General features: G+C 34.5%; 1 protein-coding gene across 4 annotated transcripts in view; it reads right to left on the minus strand.

Moving 5' to 3' along the window:
* Positions 1–15,611, minus strand: part of GLS (glutaminase) — a 69,613-nt gene that overhangs the window by 34,406 nt on the left and 19,596 nt on the right. For 2 of the 4 annotated variants that reach the window (XM_069781879.1, XM_069781878.1), the window contains exons 7-10: positions 9,514–9,572; positions 1,879–1,911; positions 1,552–1,610; positions 332–398 (exon numbers count right to left, since the gene is read on the minus strand). In XM_069781879.1, coding sequence (XP_069637980.1) covers positions 332–398; positions 1,552–1,610; positions 1,879–1,911; positions 9,514–9,572 — 218 coding nt within the window. Of the gene's footprint in view, positions 1–331; positions 399–1,551; positions 1,611–1,878; positions 1,912–3,436; positions 3,487–8,389; positions 8,424–9,513; positions 9,573–15,611 lie in introns of those variants that run through there. The other 2 variants (XM_069781881.1, XM_069781880.1) reach the window with 2 other exon arrangements.

A 15,611-nucleotide genomic window follows, 5' to 3' on the forward strand; every position in this document is an offset into this window, starting at 1 on the left:
TATTTTTTAGTACAGCTTTCAACATCTTTAAATCAGCAAACTGCAAAATGCATCTATTTTAGAGTCATCTGAACAGCACAGATTATGCATTTTACAACAAATAAAACAAATTATCATGGCTATGATACAGAAAAAGAGATTACAGGTGTTCTATTAGAATTACATAAGTATCACTTTCTAAATGACAGCATTTTGAGTAACAGTATGAAAACATATACAGTATCAGAATAATTTATACCCTACTGTACATTAAATAAATTAAAAGTCTTCATAGACTATGAAAAAACCCCACCATGCAGTCCTCAAAATACAATAAACAAAAGAGATCAACCTTTTTTTCTTTCAAGTAATAGCCGATTGCAAAGTTTCTATCTCCACTCTCTCTTTCAGACTGGAACCTTAGAATAAAAAAAAAAAAACCAACAAAAAAACAAAAACCAAGACAACACGTCAAACTTTAAAAACACCGCTAAACTTCAGAGACACATAAAGTAATTCAGTAAAACTGCATGTAAAGGATACGTTACTTATGAACACAAACATTCTACTAAGAGGACAGAAGTTGCCATAGAAGCTCATCCCACTACACCCAGTTGGAGTGAATTAGCTTTGACATCCAAATACACACAGTACTGGCTACCTACACATACATAAGCTGACTTGGAGATAAGGCAAAGTGTAAGATCCTACTCTTGGAAGCGTTTCTAAACAGGCCATAGTGGAATGAAACATCCCACAACAAGCTGTAGTGAAAGGGTCATTCACTGACAACCCTGACCAAACTAGAGAGCAATCTGAGGATCAAGTTGCAGGTCAGGTAACAGCCAGACTGGTGGCTGCCCCGTTTATCATGATGATTAAATTAAGGATGAAACCTAAAGGAGGAATCTGTATGATACAAGGGCAGGTAATTCTCTCCTGTCTGGTTCCTTCCATGGTAAAACACTTTTACATGAACAAAGCTCAGGAAAAGCACTCGTTATCTCATTCTGCTTCTCTACACGTGCATGCCAACTAGCAACCTGGAAGCAACTCTGCTGTATGGAATCTTTATGATTTTCCCTGTGCTGCCTCAAAAAGCTCTCAAGAGTTTTAGAACGCTGTACATTGAGCTAATGAGGGGAACTGTTTTAGAAAAGAATTTAAATATGCAAAGTAAAAAAGTATGAAGTGTCCCAATTGTATAAAATACGCTTTCTAAACATTTGATACGCAGCCATCAAAATGCAGAGTTTAATTTTTAATATGAATGCCAGGAAAATAGGAGTTGCACTTACAGCTCTCACTGCCATAGCATCAACAGAGCACTAAGACAGAATAATGAAATTTCAAAGAGGTAACCAACACTTCTGCGTGAGATTTAGCCAAACTGATGTCAGAGACATGCACAACTTCAGTTCTTGTAAATTTTAAGCCAAAGACACTCTCTAATATTAGGGAGAAAATGATGGTTTCAATGTAAATAACTAAACTTTGCCATAAGCTCAATATGCCAACTATCAGTTGAGGCACTTTCCACCTGACTTCATTAAGTAAATAAAAAATACTTACGTAGCATTACTGAATCCAACATACTCATTACCAGCCATTTTATTCATGAATTGCATCACCTGTTAGAGACAGAAGGGGGGGGGGGGAAGCATACTAACATTTTCAGACATGAAAGTTATAACTGATGAACTTTCAATCCAGCCTTACCCTGAATCTTGTAACACAATTTTACAAATGCAATCCAAATCACTAAATGTTTAAACAACCAAGTACAGAAAAAAACCAAAACATCTGAAATTTCTAAAATTTCACTTGCAATTCCCTTGCCAACTTGAGACTTTTACCACTGAATTTAGTTTAAAAAGGAATGTTATAACATTAACTTACGTAGTCAAATTTTTCTGCATTATTTGCTCCTTGCTGCAAGAAAAGAAAAAATAATTTACAAAAATTGTTAACATAAGAAAGAAGTTAGTTCACTTAACAGTATTAGGATTTTTAATGCATATAACTAAGGTATGAGGCTAATTAAGAATAAGGTACTACAATCATTTTATATATTAATGAAAAAATTAAAGTGTTAGATAAGTAAATCTTTAATTATCATTTACATTAAATAATCCTATAAGAGTCTTATCAAACACCTGTACATTGGAAATGAGTTTAAACTGAAAAAGGTATGCTTTATTTTAAGTGCTCTCTATTCAACTTCACACATTTAGCATAAGTAAATGTAGTAGTTAAAGCAAAAAATACAAAAGTAACTACAATCAGGATAATTATAACAAAACCACTAACTTTTTATAGATTAGTAACCGAAAGGTATTCTTATATTACCAACAGAGCTGAGCATAGGAAGGTTCAGGCTACTGAAGTTAAAGTATTTCCATGGCTAGCGCCCATATAAGAATTTAGATTGAAGACTTAAAATAAAGTGTTACCCCTTACTATGAAAATAATTGCATTTAATAAAAAATATCTGATTAGATTAATATCTGATTAATGTCCTACCTATTAAAAATGAAACAGAAAAATAGAATTTCACATCATAGAGTACATCATTGTGCTAACAATGTAATGAAAAATCTAAATCCAACTTAATAAGGATGCTAGTGAAACTTAATTCTTAGGGTTGGTTGGTTTGCTTTTTTAAGGAGGACAAGGGGTGTTATTTTGGGGCTTCCCTCCCTCCCCCCCCCAGTTTAAGAACATTCTCAAATTTAGTAGTTGCCAGTTAAAGATTTATTAATTCTTTACAGGTCTCTGACAGGCGACCTTTCACAAATTCCTATAGCAAGACATTGAAAGAGGGGTGGGAGGTAAAAAAAATAGCACATGGTCTACTGGGGGCGTTTTTAATTTTTTGAAGAAGCCAAGTAGAACTTTTTGAGGAAGTTTTTTAAACAGTGGCATCACATATGCAAGTGGAAACAATGTATTTGGAGAAGATGTTTTTATAAATAATTTTAGTATTAAAGATACTCTATTTAGATAACAAAACTCTGTTTAACATCTCAAACAATTCAACACTACTTGCACTGTGTTTAGTATGGGAATGGGGAAGAAAGTGGAAAAAACTGAAGCTTTATATCAACCAGTATTTTACTTAATGAAATGCGTAAAGCCAGTCTCATTTCCCACTCTGTATGTGGATTAGGGTGTTGCAGATAATCTTTGAAGCCCATGCATCAGCTCATCTACAAGAGGATGTGCAGTCATTCACGTACGATCACTAGCTGAAAGGAACACCACACTATTTTGTCAAAATTATGCACCAGTGGTTACCTTATGCTTAAAGGCTAATAATCTCTAGCTAATTTGCAATAAGATAAAAAAATTCATGATACATTTCATCAAAATGTTCCTGTATAATATACCAGAACACAACTCTTAAAAATTTAACTCCAAATCTGTTCAATGAAAAATAATTAAAAGAAGAAATTACCAACTTCATTGAACTGTTGCAGTTGTCAAAATATTCCATAGATCCTAATGCTGTAAAATATGTAACAACATTTAAACCACAAAAACCTTTTCAACCTTTCAAATGCACAATGAACATCTTTTTCTGGGAAAGTGGGTCAGCATTAGTTATGGGATGCTGCATTGATAATTGTATGGTTAGACATGTATAATAAATTGAAACAAGTTCTTTTGTTAAAAAAAGAAAGAGGGAGAAAGGGATCATGCTTTCTGCAAAAATATAAATACATAATACTTCACTTTTTTTCCCAGTTGAAAAAAAAATTCCTAGCTCTTCAACAAAAACCTGGCTTTACTAGCAGCATATAAAATTGGTGGGCATAAGATTCAATGCAAACTTTTCCACATCAACTTGTTATAAAAAAGGTTTCTTTTTAAAATTTACATCTAATCTTGTATTTTGGGAAGAAAATCTTCTGTATACTAACTCAGATGATGTGGTTTTAGTCCTTGATGTTCCACACACTTGTATAGGTACTTATATCAAACCGAAAAGCATTGTTGCTGAAATCAGACTGCTCGTATACCTAAAATATTTGCCTAAGTAATCACATGACCAAGACTTCAGTAGCGATTTAACATAACGCGTAACTAAAATGCAGAACTTTGCTTCCATACATGATGACTAAAAAACCCAACATATTAGTTTCCCCTCTTTCAGCAGCTGACAGAGGTATGCTGCTCCTCCTAAAAAGCTGAAGAGACACAGAGGCAACACACATTCTATGATTAAAATTCAATTGCAAATATAAAATCCTAACATTCAGAATACTCAACAACTTTTCCATAATAATTTAAACAAATATAAGAGACAAGAACAATTCTGTTCTTGCACAAGTACTTCTTATTTTGATTGTATAAGCCTATAAGGTTGGGGGCACTGCAACAATACTTCTGGAAAAGCGTTTTTATTTAAGTTCAGATGCAATTCATCTGTCTAGAACATCAAAGGAAACATTCCATGCACTAACTCCACAAACACTTAGTACATTTACTGGAACATATGTTCATATACACACTTACTGTATACATGCTTGTGTGTATATACATATGAAAAAACACTTCTAAATGAATACAAAATGAAACTGAATATGTTAAGATTGAAGCAGTTTGATAGGCAGAAAATTCAAACTTGCAGAAGACAGCTCAATACAATTTTGTAAACACTTAAAACCACAATGGACACTTTGGCTGTCAATCAAATTTGAATTTTTTGACTGTGTCAGGTTTTAGTGATCTTCCCTTTTCTTTTTTTTTTAACTAAACAAGGTACTTTTATTATTTGTATTTCTACTAGAAAAATATAAGCAGTTGCATAGGTTGCATGCCTACACGTACATAGGAAAGAAGAGACCCATGGGTACTTACCAGAGCTTGCAACAACAAAATCAGGCAATATTTATTAGAATAGTAGTTAATATCAGCCACTTTTAATTGATCGACATTCAGTATTTATACTATTAGACCACATAAGCTCTTACCATGTGTCTCTTGTTAAAATAATTTTTAAATTTTGACTCTAAGCCAAGCTAATAAAAACATCTGGATCATGAGAAGTTTATAATCTTCTAATAATAGAAGATTATTCAAAAATTAATTTCTGGATTTTTTTAAGCCAAATTTATAATCTAACACTACACTGTGATGAAGACATGCAGGAAAAAAAAAATCATAACGCTATGTCAGAGTGCAAGAAAACATTTTTTACATTTGTGCATTTTACATTAACTTAACTATTAATGTCTTTATTTTAGTTTTCTGTACTTACACACATTTTTAATTTTATTTGTTAATCTGGGCCTGTTCTGTGAAAACTGGTGTCTTGACTGCTTAACGTGCCATTTTCAGCTCTGAAATACTTGAGAGCACACTGTCACAGACAGTATTTGACCCACTATGACCAGTACTATTACTGTTTCAAATACATGTAAGAATTATTTTTGTGTCCTTCAGGTATTAAATGCTTGCATATATGACCAGTGAATACATGTCATTTACATTATCACTACTAGATACTCTATGTCAAATAACATCCAATACACTTGACTCATCATAAAAAGCAAGTGCAGAATAATGTGAACGATCTATCCAAAATTAGTTACTACAATAAAATGAATAACCCAGGAAGAGAGAAAACTTCACCAAAATAAAGACAAGTATCCGGCAGAGAAGATCACAACACCAACACATGTTTTAAAGTGGTATGTATGTACATTTACACATCAGTTTATAAGGAAGGATAACTGGAGTGGGTAGCATAGACCAATTAAGCTAAATCTGTACTATTTATTGTAACTATACTGTCAAATAAACCCAATAAACCATTCAATTTCCCACCCCTCAAGTATTAGACCATAACTGTATAGTTTTCCTAATAACTGTATCCTGACAACAAACAGACCCTTGGCACAGCTGGACAGGTTTTTTCCACCACTCTGCCTCATTTATTTTATGATATACCAGCATATTTAGAAAGTTCTTAAGTATATCAGATACACCTCTATGTTTTATACAAAGAAGAAAAGCTTTCATTGAATTAAGTTTTTTCAGGGTCGGCAAGATCAACATTTTCATTTTCTTGAACACCAAATTTTTTGCAAGGACTATGAATATTGTTATGCCCCCCAACATGTCTAAAGGCTTCCCACGTTAACTGATCACCATAGAATACCTCCCTTCACCGAGCATTCAAGTCTACTGTCGCTGTGTGTAATATTCTGCACGTGGTTGTCAGCACTTACAGGATTTATATAGACTGTATTTGCCCAAACCTTTGCTGTTATACTAGGAAAGCTTTTATCTAGAGATGGAATCTTGAAGCATACAATAAAAATGACTTAAGATTAATCCCTTGTCCTCTGGTGATTCCTTCCACAGCCATCTGCTGCCTTCTACATATGTCGCTCTGAACCCTTCCTCTTCATCTCATTTGCACCTCTAACAGGCTATCCTCCCCAGTTAGTAAAGATACATGAGAGTAGGCAATTGCTGACACAACCACTGATATTCCTGGAGTTGACACACTTTGAGAATTGAGTTTAAGGTTTAAGAAAAAAAACAGATCAAAGCATTAAAATCTATCCATACCACAGGCAATAAAGACTTTTCCCAGTCAATGTGATGTACAGAAAGCTGTGTGGTTACAGAGCACTGAATCTGTACTAAATCTGTACAGGAGCTAAATCTTCTTCTTTCAACCACCTGTATTTCCTTGGAGACTTGGAAGAATTTACCATTTTATCTAATATCACTTTTCCACAAACTCCTGTAATTGCCACTCCAATTTTCTTCTGATGACATTATTTGAAAATTGTTATAACTATGTAAATTATGTAACTAGTAATAAGGGCAAATGGCTGTATAATTTCAAACAAGGGAAAAGGTCCTTAGGGTTTTTTGAAAATTTTATTTCATCAAAACTGGCCCACAGGATGTCCTTTTGCTAAAGCATTTTTACTGTAGGTACAGGCTTTAAACTGCTGGAACAGTCTGGAGTGTAATGCAAGTACAGTTAGAACAGAGCTGGGAGTTAGGGCACCAAAATGTAAATACATTGTAGTTCCAAGCACATGACAGTTGGAGAATCATTTAAGCTGGTAAAAGTATGACATAGTCATGCCTAAAAGTAAACCAAACAAATGTACAACTTAACATGCATATATGCTTTATTATTTATTATTATGAGTAGCAAGGACTAAACATAACATTACAATTCAGGCTCTGCTCCAAGGTGCGTACACCAAATTCTTAAGGAAGTCAGAACTGGGTATGTGATGCTAAGAACCCTTTTTTCCCCTAAAATGTTAACATATTACAAATTCTGACAAAAAGATTACTCCAAGCATCATCTCTTATCCACAAGTAATCGTAATTTGTGTCAGATTCTAAGGGCAGTTGTGTGCAAGATCATGCATACCAACAGCTGCTAAATTCAGTACAATGTATGTAAATTTTGAAAGACTTCTTGTATCAGTTTCTCAGAAAGATAAAATAATGAATATCAAAGGAGGTAAAAGCACTCTTAACACTGAAATACTGCAATAATCTCTCTATAGCTATCAACATGTTATTATTAGATAGATCTGTCATACATGGTGAATTCAGTCATGCTTAACCACCCCTTAATTTTCTTGGGACTCTAGGAGCCATACACAGTCTTCGAGATATGGAAGTAACACCTCAAATAAACAGAATGAATGCAGAGGAACTGAGGGCAAAACATGGGTTAATGAAGCCACCTTTTCCAGAAAGAAGAAGTCAGCCTCAGATTAGATTGAATATAAATGTGAATTACTTAAATCACTAAATAGTTAGTAGGAATATTGTAGATTGTAAAGCAGTTATTTCACAAAAAATACAACTATTACGTTACTTTTTACATGTGACCCTCTATGTCATTTTATTCAGAGTATGTTTAGTTTGGTTAGTTATTCAAGTGATAAATGGTATCTTAGTGGAAGCAGTACATAAAATAATCTACTTTTTAATCACACTGAAAACAAATAATGGAGTGTGATAAGTAAGATATGTGTCCATTAGACGTGCAGTTACCACATGCAAAAAAGTTAGTGCAATGCAATACTCTTCATAAGAACATTACAGCAAAAAAATAAATAAAAATTAAAAAAAAACAGCAAAAACAATCCCCCAACCTTCTAACAAATATCACAATTGCATGCAGTAAACAAATCCATGTTATCTATTCAGAAGTACACCATTTATCAAGAACTATGTGCCTTCTGCAAGAGGCACATGCTTGTGTTTTGCCTTATGACCAGTAGGGCATGTTGTAATAGGACTAACATTTTGACATTTCAGACAAATGTGTTAAGTCAGATTTTAAAATTCACTATTATCCAAGTGAATTTCAATGCTCAGTCAACCTTTAAAAAATATTAAATGTGAATAAATTTACCTGTCATACTTAAGGCCATTTTCTTTCACCTACAGCTATTAAAGATAAATGTCTTTAAGCAGGAGTTCTTACACCTTCTTTAAATATAAAATAACAGAAAATCATGATCTAAGTAATTTTAAAATCAACAACTTGGAAATAGGAGGTAGGAAACACACTGTAGCTAAGGGACTTTGAAACATAACCAAGAAAAAGGCTGTAAACAATATTTTTAGACCTCCGAAGTTAACAGTATTAGGTTTTCTACTTTAAAACTCCAGGGGACTGACATGTTCCCCACAATCCTAAGCAGGTACCCTTAGAAAAAAAAAAATAATAGTTTTTTTATACCAGTGGCTACCAGAAAAAGGCAGAAAATACAAGTAAGGTATCTGGCAAACATTAGCATTACATGGAATTTATGCCATTTACAACTTCAAGAGATACATTCAGCTATTCTAAGGAAAAATAAAATATAGCTTTCCAAAGTCTCAAGATCATGGACTAAAGATGTTGTCATTATTCAGCTGTGGTTTACTCAGCGAAATATGGGTAACTGTTTCCAAACACACTTATTTAAGAAAGCACATTTAACATCCCAACAGAAACTATGTAACATAGAAGTTAATCATAATTTAGTTGTACAGTATGTTAATAGTGGACACATTCAGTATTAAGACTGACGTGCAAATATAGCTGCATTGTTCCTGTACAAATTATAGTATCTTCCATTTCTTCTGCACAGCAAGAAATACTCTTGCCACTTTATGCTACGTAAGAGCATTAGACATTCAGAAACATATTTGAGTGCTATAAAGTATATTCCTGAGGACATACTGTTAGCATTTAACAAGTATGAGGCAATTCTCTCAAGAGAATATCGACTGTTGTGCAGTTAAAGAAGGAAGCAAAACTTAAAAATGCTAAGGAAAAAGAGTCTTTCAGCTGCACTGTTACTGTTTAAAAACTGCTAGTCTAATATTGCATTTGTTTAGATGCGTTACTATTTCCAAAACATCAGAGCTTGTCTACCTGCTAATGAGTAAACTGCCATCAGATATTGCACACATAAAATGAAAACAGTTCATAATCTGTACAAGATACTTTTTCTACACTCTGAGAGAAACTAAAAGTGAACTTTTTACCTTGATTAAAGACGTGATTACAATTGCTCCAGCATTCACCATAGGGTTATGAGGCCTGTCTGTGAAATGAAGTTTTCAATTACAAACATATCCCAAGACACATTTGTCAAACAAAACCAGTCAAGTGTTTAAGTGAAAAATGATAAATATTAATGTATGGCTTAAAGCTATCATTATGGAATATAATCCTAAATTAAAAATACTATAATCCAACTTTATACACAATTTTTAAAATTCTGAGCAAAGTATTTTACAGCTTAGAACACGCCCAGTGTAATGCTACTTAACAGTCCAGTAAATTAATCGGTTTGGCATTATTTCTTTTCTTGAAAATTTTGAATCCTCTCCAGCATTCCAAGATTTGATCAATGCAACATTTGCAAGTGGAACAACCTCTAAAGGACTTTCCAATTTTTCTTCCAAGTTAGCAAGTCTCACTGATTTTAAAAGTGTTCAAACAGGTCCTTTCAAAAACAAAACAAAACAAACCAAAACATTTCCAGTTCTTTAATTTACTTATTGCTGTACAGGAATACAAAATCCTGATTCTTTTTAAGGATCAGAAGTTTCTATTGGCAGCTTCTGAAATAACAATTAACTCATCCTCATGAGAATTTAACTTACTTTATAATTGACTTGCATATACCTGCTACACTTGAGTTTTTCTTTTTAGCACTAATCTCCCTATTAACAGTATTTTTTTGCATTCCCAGTCATTCTTGGCTGCTCATGTGAATGAATCACCTTTTAATTTTTTCTTCTTCTTCTTTTTCCAGAAAGATTTCTGTATCAGCTGTCTTACTTTTCCCAAATACAAGTTTTCATTCATCAACATCTACCTCCTACAGTTATCTTTTTTTTTTTAACTAACATTTTTGCTGTGTCTTAACTAGGATGTTGATTCTTGAGGGTTCTGGTGTCTGAAAACCTCAACCAATTCTCAATACTTTAATACTGAAACAGGCTTGAATTCTTCTTTTTATTTGCTGTTACTTTATCTGCAAATCTGAAAAAAATACTCATTTAAAAAATACACAAAGTGTACACTATTTTTATATGTAATACACACACATGCACACTAAAAGGAACTTGAGATGATTGCTTTCTGGAGATTAATCTGATATTCACAGTACATACACACACTTATTCTCCCATGAAAATTACACTAGTCATGGTCAATGGCACCTAGCCATCTATGACTATCAGATCATCTCAAAAAACTAATCATCTCAAGTTCCTTTTAGTATTTTTCAGAAAATCAATATTAAAAAGAACTTTTAAAAAGATCTATTAGCAAAAAGGTAAGACCAATACCTTCTGTCCAAAAAAGTAAAGCTCCCCTAAAACACAAACTTAATGTCTGTATACTACTTTTAAAGTTGTTAGTGCCATTCCTTATCTCTCTGAAACAGACTCATGAATTGTTCTGATTTCATCTGATTGTACTTAAGATCCACCTATATTGAACGTCCTGTTCCACTCATGCCAATAATGCAAGCAACTTGGGTCAAATATATTTGACGCTCAATTAAAACCAGATTCTGAGTAGGAAAAAAGTAGCATCTCCCTAGCTTCCTAGCTCGCTCTCTCCCTAGGGACCAGAAACCTGAACACCAATCAAAGATGTTACAAGTCAAATGACTAATCAGAGCATCAGAGACTGCTGGTCAGAAGGGACATCTGGAGGTCATCTCCTCCACCCTCCCACTCAAAGCAAGCCTACTGCCAAGGTTACATACATCCTGTCAGTCCTGCCTTTATCTACCTGAGTCTTGAAAACCTCCAAACATGGCAAATCCTCTACCTCTCTAGCAATCCTGTTCCTCCTAGAGAACAAATTTACCCTAACATCCAACGTGCACCTCCCAAGCCACAGTGTGGGGCCACTGGCCCTTGTTATGCATCACCTGTCACTACCAAGAAGAGCTACACAAATCTTCAACTTTGCAACTGCTCTTCAGAAGTTTTAAGTGGCTCCCAGGGGAGCCCCTAACCTCCCCTTTCAACTGCTCCTTGGGAGTGATGTGCCCTGGACCCCACAGCACTTTGGCAGCCCTCCACTGGAGCCCCCTCTAGTTTTTCAATATTCTCCTTGAACTGGGGATCCCAACTCCAGACATATAGTCCAACAAAACATTGGCCTCATGCATGGTCAGAACACAGTCACCCTCATTTCTTGCTCTAGCTATGATTCTCTTTTTTTACAGCTTCCTCTCATCAACATCACGTATCATTCCAGCCCATAAACACGTTAATGACTTACTTGTATACAGCCCATTCTGAAAGTAGTTTTACAAATGTTTTGCTCTTGATTCTTCTGCACATCTCTGATTTCAATCTGCCACACAGTATAAAGCAAATAAAAAAACTCCCAAACCCCACATCACATGTATATTTGAATAAAAAGGATGTGTAATGTTTATTTAGCATTCAGCAACTCAAAAGCATATCAACGTGCTAAGTCCACACACAGAATATACCCTCAGAGATTCTACTGCATCTCATTTCTTTGAAGATGTCACCACTAACTTTCAATGTCACAAGACATTCTTGGTTACCTTTTCCTCTGCTCTGAAGATTCCTGTCTCTCACTGCTTAACACCTCAAACTACATGTACCAGTTCTGGCCGCTTTACAACCAATACGCCTCCATGTGCTGCCCTCACATGAAGAATGGCAAGAACCTTCTGATGAAATGAAGCATGGACTTTCCTAAATGTGCTTCTGAAATGAAGTTGTGTTTTGTTCCGCCCTTGACAAATCAGCAAGGAACAATCACTGTGGGAGCCGTAGCAGCGAAGTGGAGGTACGGCAGTCCAGCTTACCACACACTAACAAAAGCTCTTCTTTGAGGGTCTCTCCTACTGCTGCCTAACACCAGCACATCACAGAGCCGAGTAGGACACCTTACATTAATCCACTGCTGCCTCTTCTAAGCAGAGTAAACCCTGTCAGGGTACCCAGGTCCCAGGAAAGCAATTTTCACTGTTATCTGCATAGCACCAGATAATACTATCCAAACACTTCCCATACATAGATATCTGTAATTACAGATAACCCTTCTACCTTGCCACAATAGCTACAGGCTTCCTAGAGAGACGGTTGATGCCCCAAGCATGTCAGTGTTTAAGAGGCATTTGGACAGTGCCCTTAATGACACGCTTTAACTTTTGGTCAGCCCTGAAGTGGTCAGGCAGGTGGACTAGACTCAGTTGTAGGTCCCTTCCAGCTGAAATATTCTATTTTATTCTACAGTGAAGAACCTCTCCACAGACTTAAGATATACTGGCCCTTTTTAAGAGCCAGGATGCCTAAATAACATCTTACATTCTGAAAGATTCCTGCTAATTTCAAAGACGAGATGTCTTCCACTCCCATCAATAATACTGCCATTCCCAGGTATTTCTTCACCTCTTAGGGATGTATAGGTTCTGAGGCTACATTAATTTTTAAGGGAAGTCATACACAGGTCTCTTTCTAAAGCAGCAGCAACTACCGATTTACTTCACGGTGGGTTCCATCAGCAAGGGATTCCACATTGTACAAGGACAAGGAATTAAGATTGATACTGTAATTGCAACAGTTTGCAAGAGAAGATTGATACTGTAATTCCAACAGTTTGCAGAGAGGTGAACAAACTCATCTATTAATCTTTAGAAAGAGGTATCAAACTCTGCAAAGCTAACTGACACACATCACTAAAAACAAAAACACACACATACCCCCTCTACATATAATCAAATAACAAAGGCAATGATCTGCTCAGACTGAAAAAAAAAAAAGTCTTTTACACAGCTTCTTTGCAAGTGTCTTACATTGCTGTATCATCTCATTATACTCTGGAGTCAATTCATCTTTTTATCCTTAATGAAAAGCACAAGTTATAATAACCCTTTGCCTTTAACTGGGGTGCCCTGATTAAGTCTAGCACTGATTCAACGATTTGTCTCTTGCATAAACAACCCACCTAACAGCCTCTGAATAGTGAATATATTCTTCACTGATACAGTGCTCTGTTTTTCCTGTGGGAAGGAGATACTTGTCTAGAACAGCCTTTTACATAGAGAACTGCAATATATTTAACAGGTATATCTAAATTCAAAATAAAAGAAAATATAATTTATTTAGTTACCTAAAAATATCCCCACTAGACATTGCTATTTAATGGTGGAAAGTATCTATTTTTTTAATAACTCAAATCTGCTGGACAATTAGCCCTATTGCTCTAGTAACGTGCCATGCAATTATGCCATATGCGAACTAGACCTTTCCCCTAACAAGCTCAAGTTACAGTGCTTTTCCTCTAACAGTTCTTATGACCTTTTTTGTCCATCATTGGCCTTAGGCCCTTCTTGTACAACTGGCTTGCAGTCTTTGAGCACAGAAAGCAGAGGTTGCCACACAAACAATACAGATATTTTAACACACAAAACAGTTCATCATGGCAAGCTCTTCCTGAAATGACATGTCTGAATACGTTTGTCCAATACAAAAACTTAAAGAAAGAATTTAATCTTTGGTTAACAAAATCCTTCAACAGAATAAACAATTTTCTGGCAATCAACCCCTCATTCAATTACAATGCAGCATTTATTACTGGACTAAGTTCCATAAACAATTATATTTCTGGACTAATTCTACAAATAATTATCATCAGGAGAAGGTCACACGTATGGATAAGAGATACTAACTGTACATATATACAGGTATTGTCAGACATGTTGCATCATGAACTCAATCAGCATGAAGAAATCTACAAACTGCTTGACGACCATAACCAGGAAAATTATTCCTGATGATGCCTATTTCAGACACATTTTACTATGTAAAATTCCTGATTTACTTCAATCAACTAGAATAATAGGGTTTTAATTAACATGGGCATTGCTTTAGTCCTCCAGAAATCTGCATTGTTCGATGGGCCATATGTTCCCTTTGATAAAGAAGTTTTAAAATGGAATATTCACAAGGCTGCAGAAGTTTCCAAATTTCCAATGCAGAGCACAGCTCTTATTCAAAATGTACATGATTCATATTAACGCTTTTTTGTTATAAGTTGGCATTTTTAGCTATGATTTAAAATTGTCTTGTAATTTCTCCATTCTTTCCAGCTTGAATCTCAATACTAGTAAACAAAGAAATGGAAGAACACCCTGTTTTAGAAATCTTTAACGTAGTAAGTACAAAAAATAGCTTCATATGCATGTCTAACCAGTTTTCAAAGACCTGCATATCACTTCATAAAATCCTATTTACAAACATGAAATTCAACTATATCAGAATAATTTGAAAGATAATAAATATCTATATTATATTTTACTTTTAAATCTAATCTTCCAAGTAGTTATGCATGTTCAAACTACCAAATACTCTGCATATCCAAACTTTATAAATCAATTTAAATCTACAAGTAAAGTGTAATCTCTTCTTCCCTCCTCTTTCTTCACTCACAGAAACTCAAGCTTCCCTTTCTCTCCCTATAACTGCAATGTTCCTATTTATTAGACTTTTGTTTTAGTCTTTCATTTAAAGACTGTATAGATAATAGGCTGTTCAGGTTAGTTCTAACACATTTTTCTCATGTCAGTTGTATCAGCAACACAAGCACATACTTAAAAATTATAATTTTTATCATGTGAATTAGTCTTCTCTATTAATTTCATGCACAACTTTCAATAATTCCAATTCTCTTATTGCATAAGTCTTATAAACACTCATAAAGTCTAACAGTCATATAATAAAAAACCACAGCCTAACAATCTTCTCTCATAGTTCAATTTTAAAAGTAGCAACAAAAAGAAGAGAATAATTACTGTATTTTCTGGCATTTCATTAAAAATAAAAAAATAGTTAAAAAGAAACCCCCACACCTTGGGGGTTGATCCATATATTGATCCAAAGGGAAAAATGGGCAATTTTCAAAATGGTCTTCTTCACACTGTACACTGTACTTTGTATTTGGAAAAACTAGGAAAGCAAGACAGCAAACCTTGACAAAATGCTTAATACCCTCTTGGCAATATACATGCATGTTGGTATTTCATTACCACTTACTAACATAATAAAAAAGAAGAAATAAATTGTCAAAATCTATTATA

Source organism: Haliaeetus albicilla, chromosome 4 (genome assembly GCF_947461875.1).
Source record: "Haliaeetus albicilla chromosome 4, bHalAlb1.1, whole genome shotgun sequence".
Taxonomy (NCBI): domain Eukaryota; kingdom Metazoa; phylum Chordata; class Aves; order Accipitriformes; family Accipitridae; genus Haliaeetus; species Haliaeetus albicilla.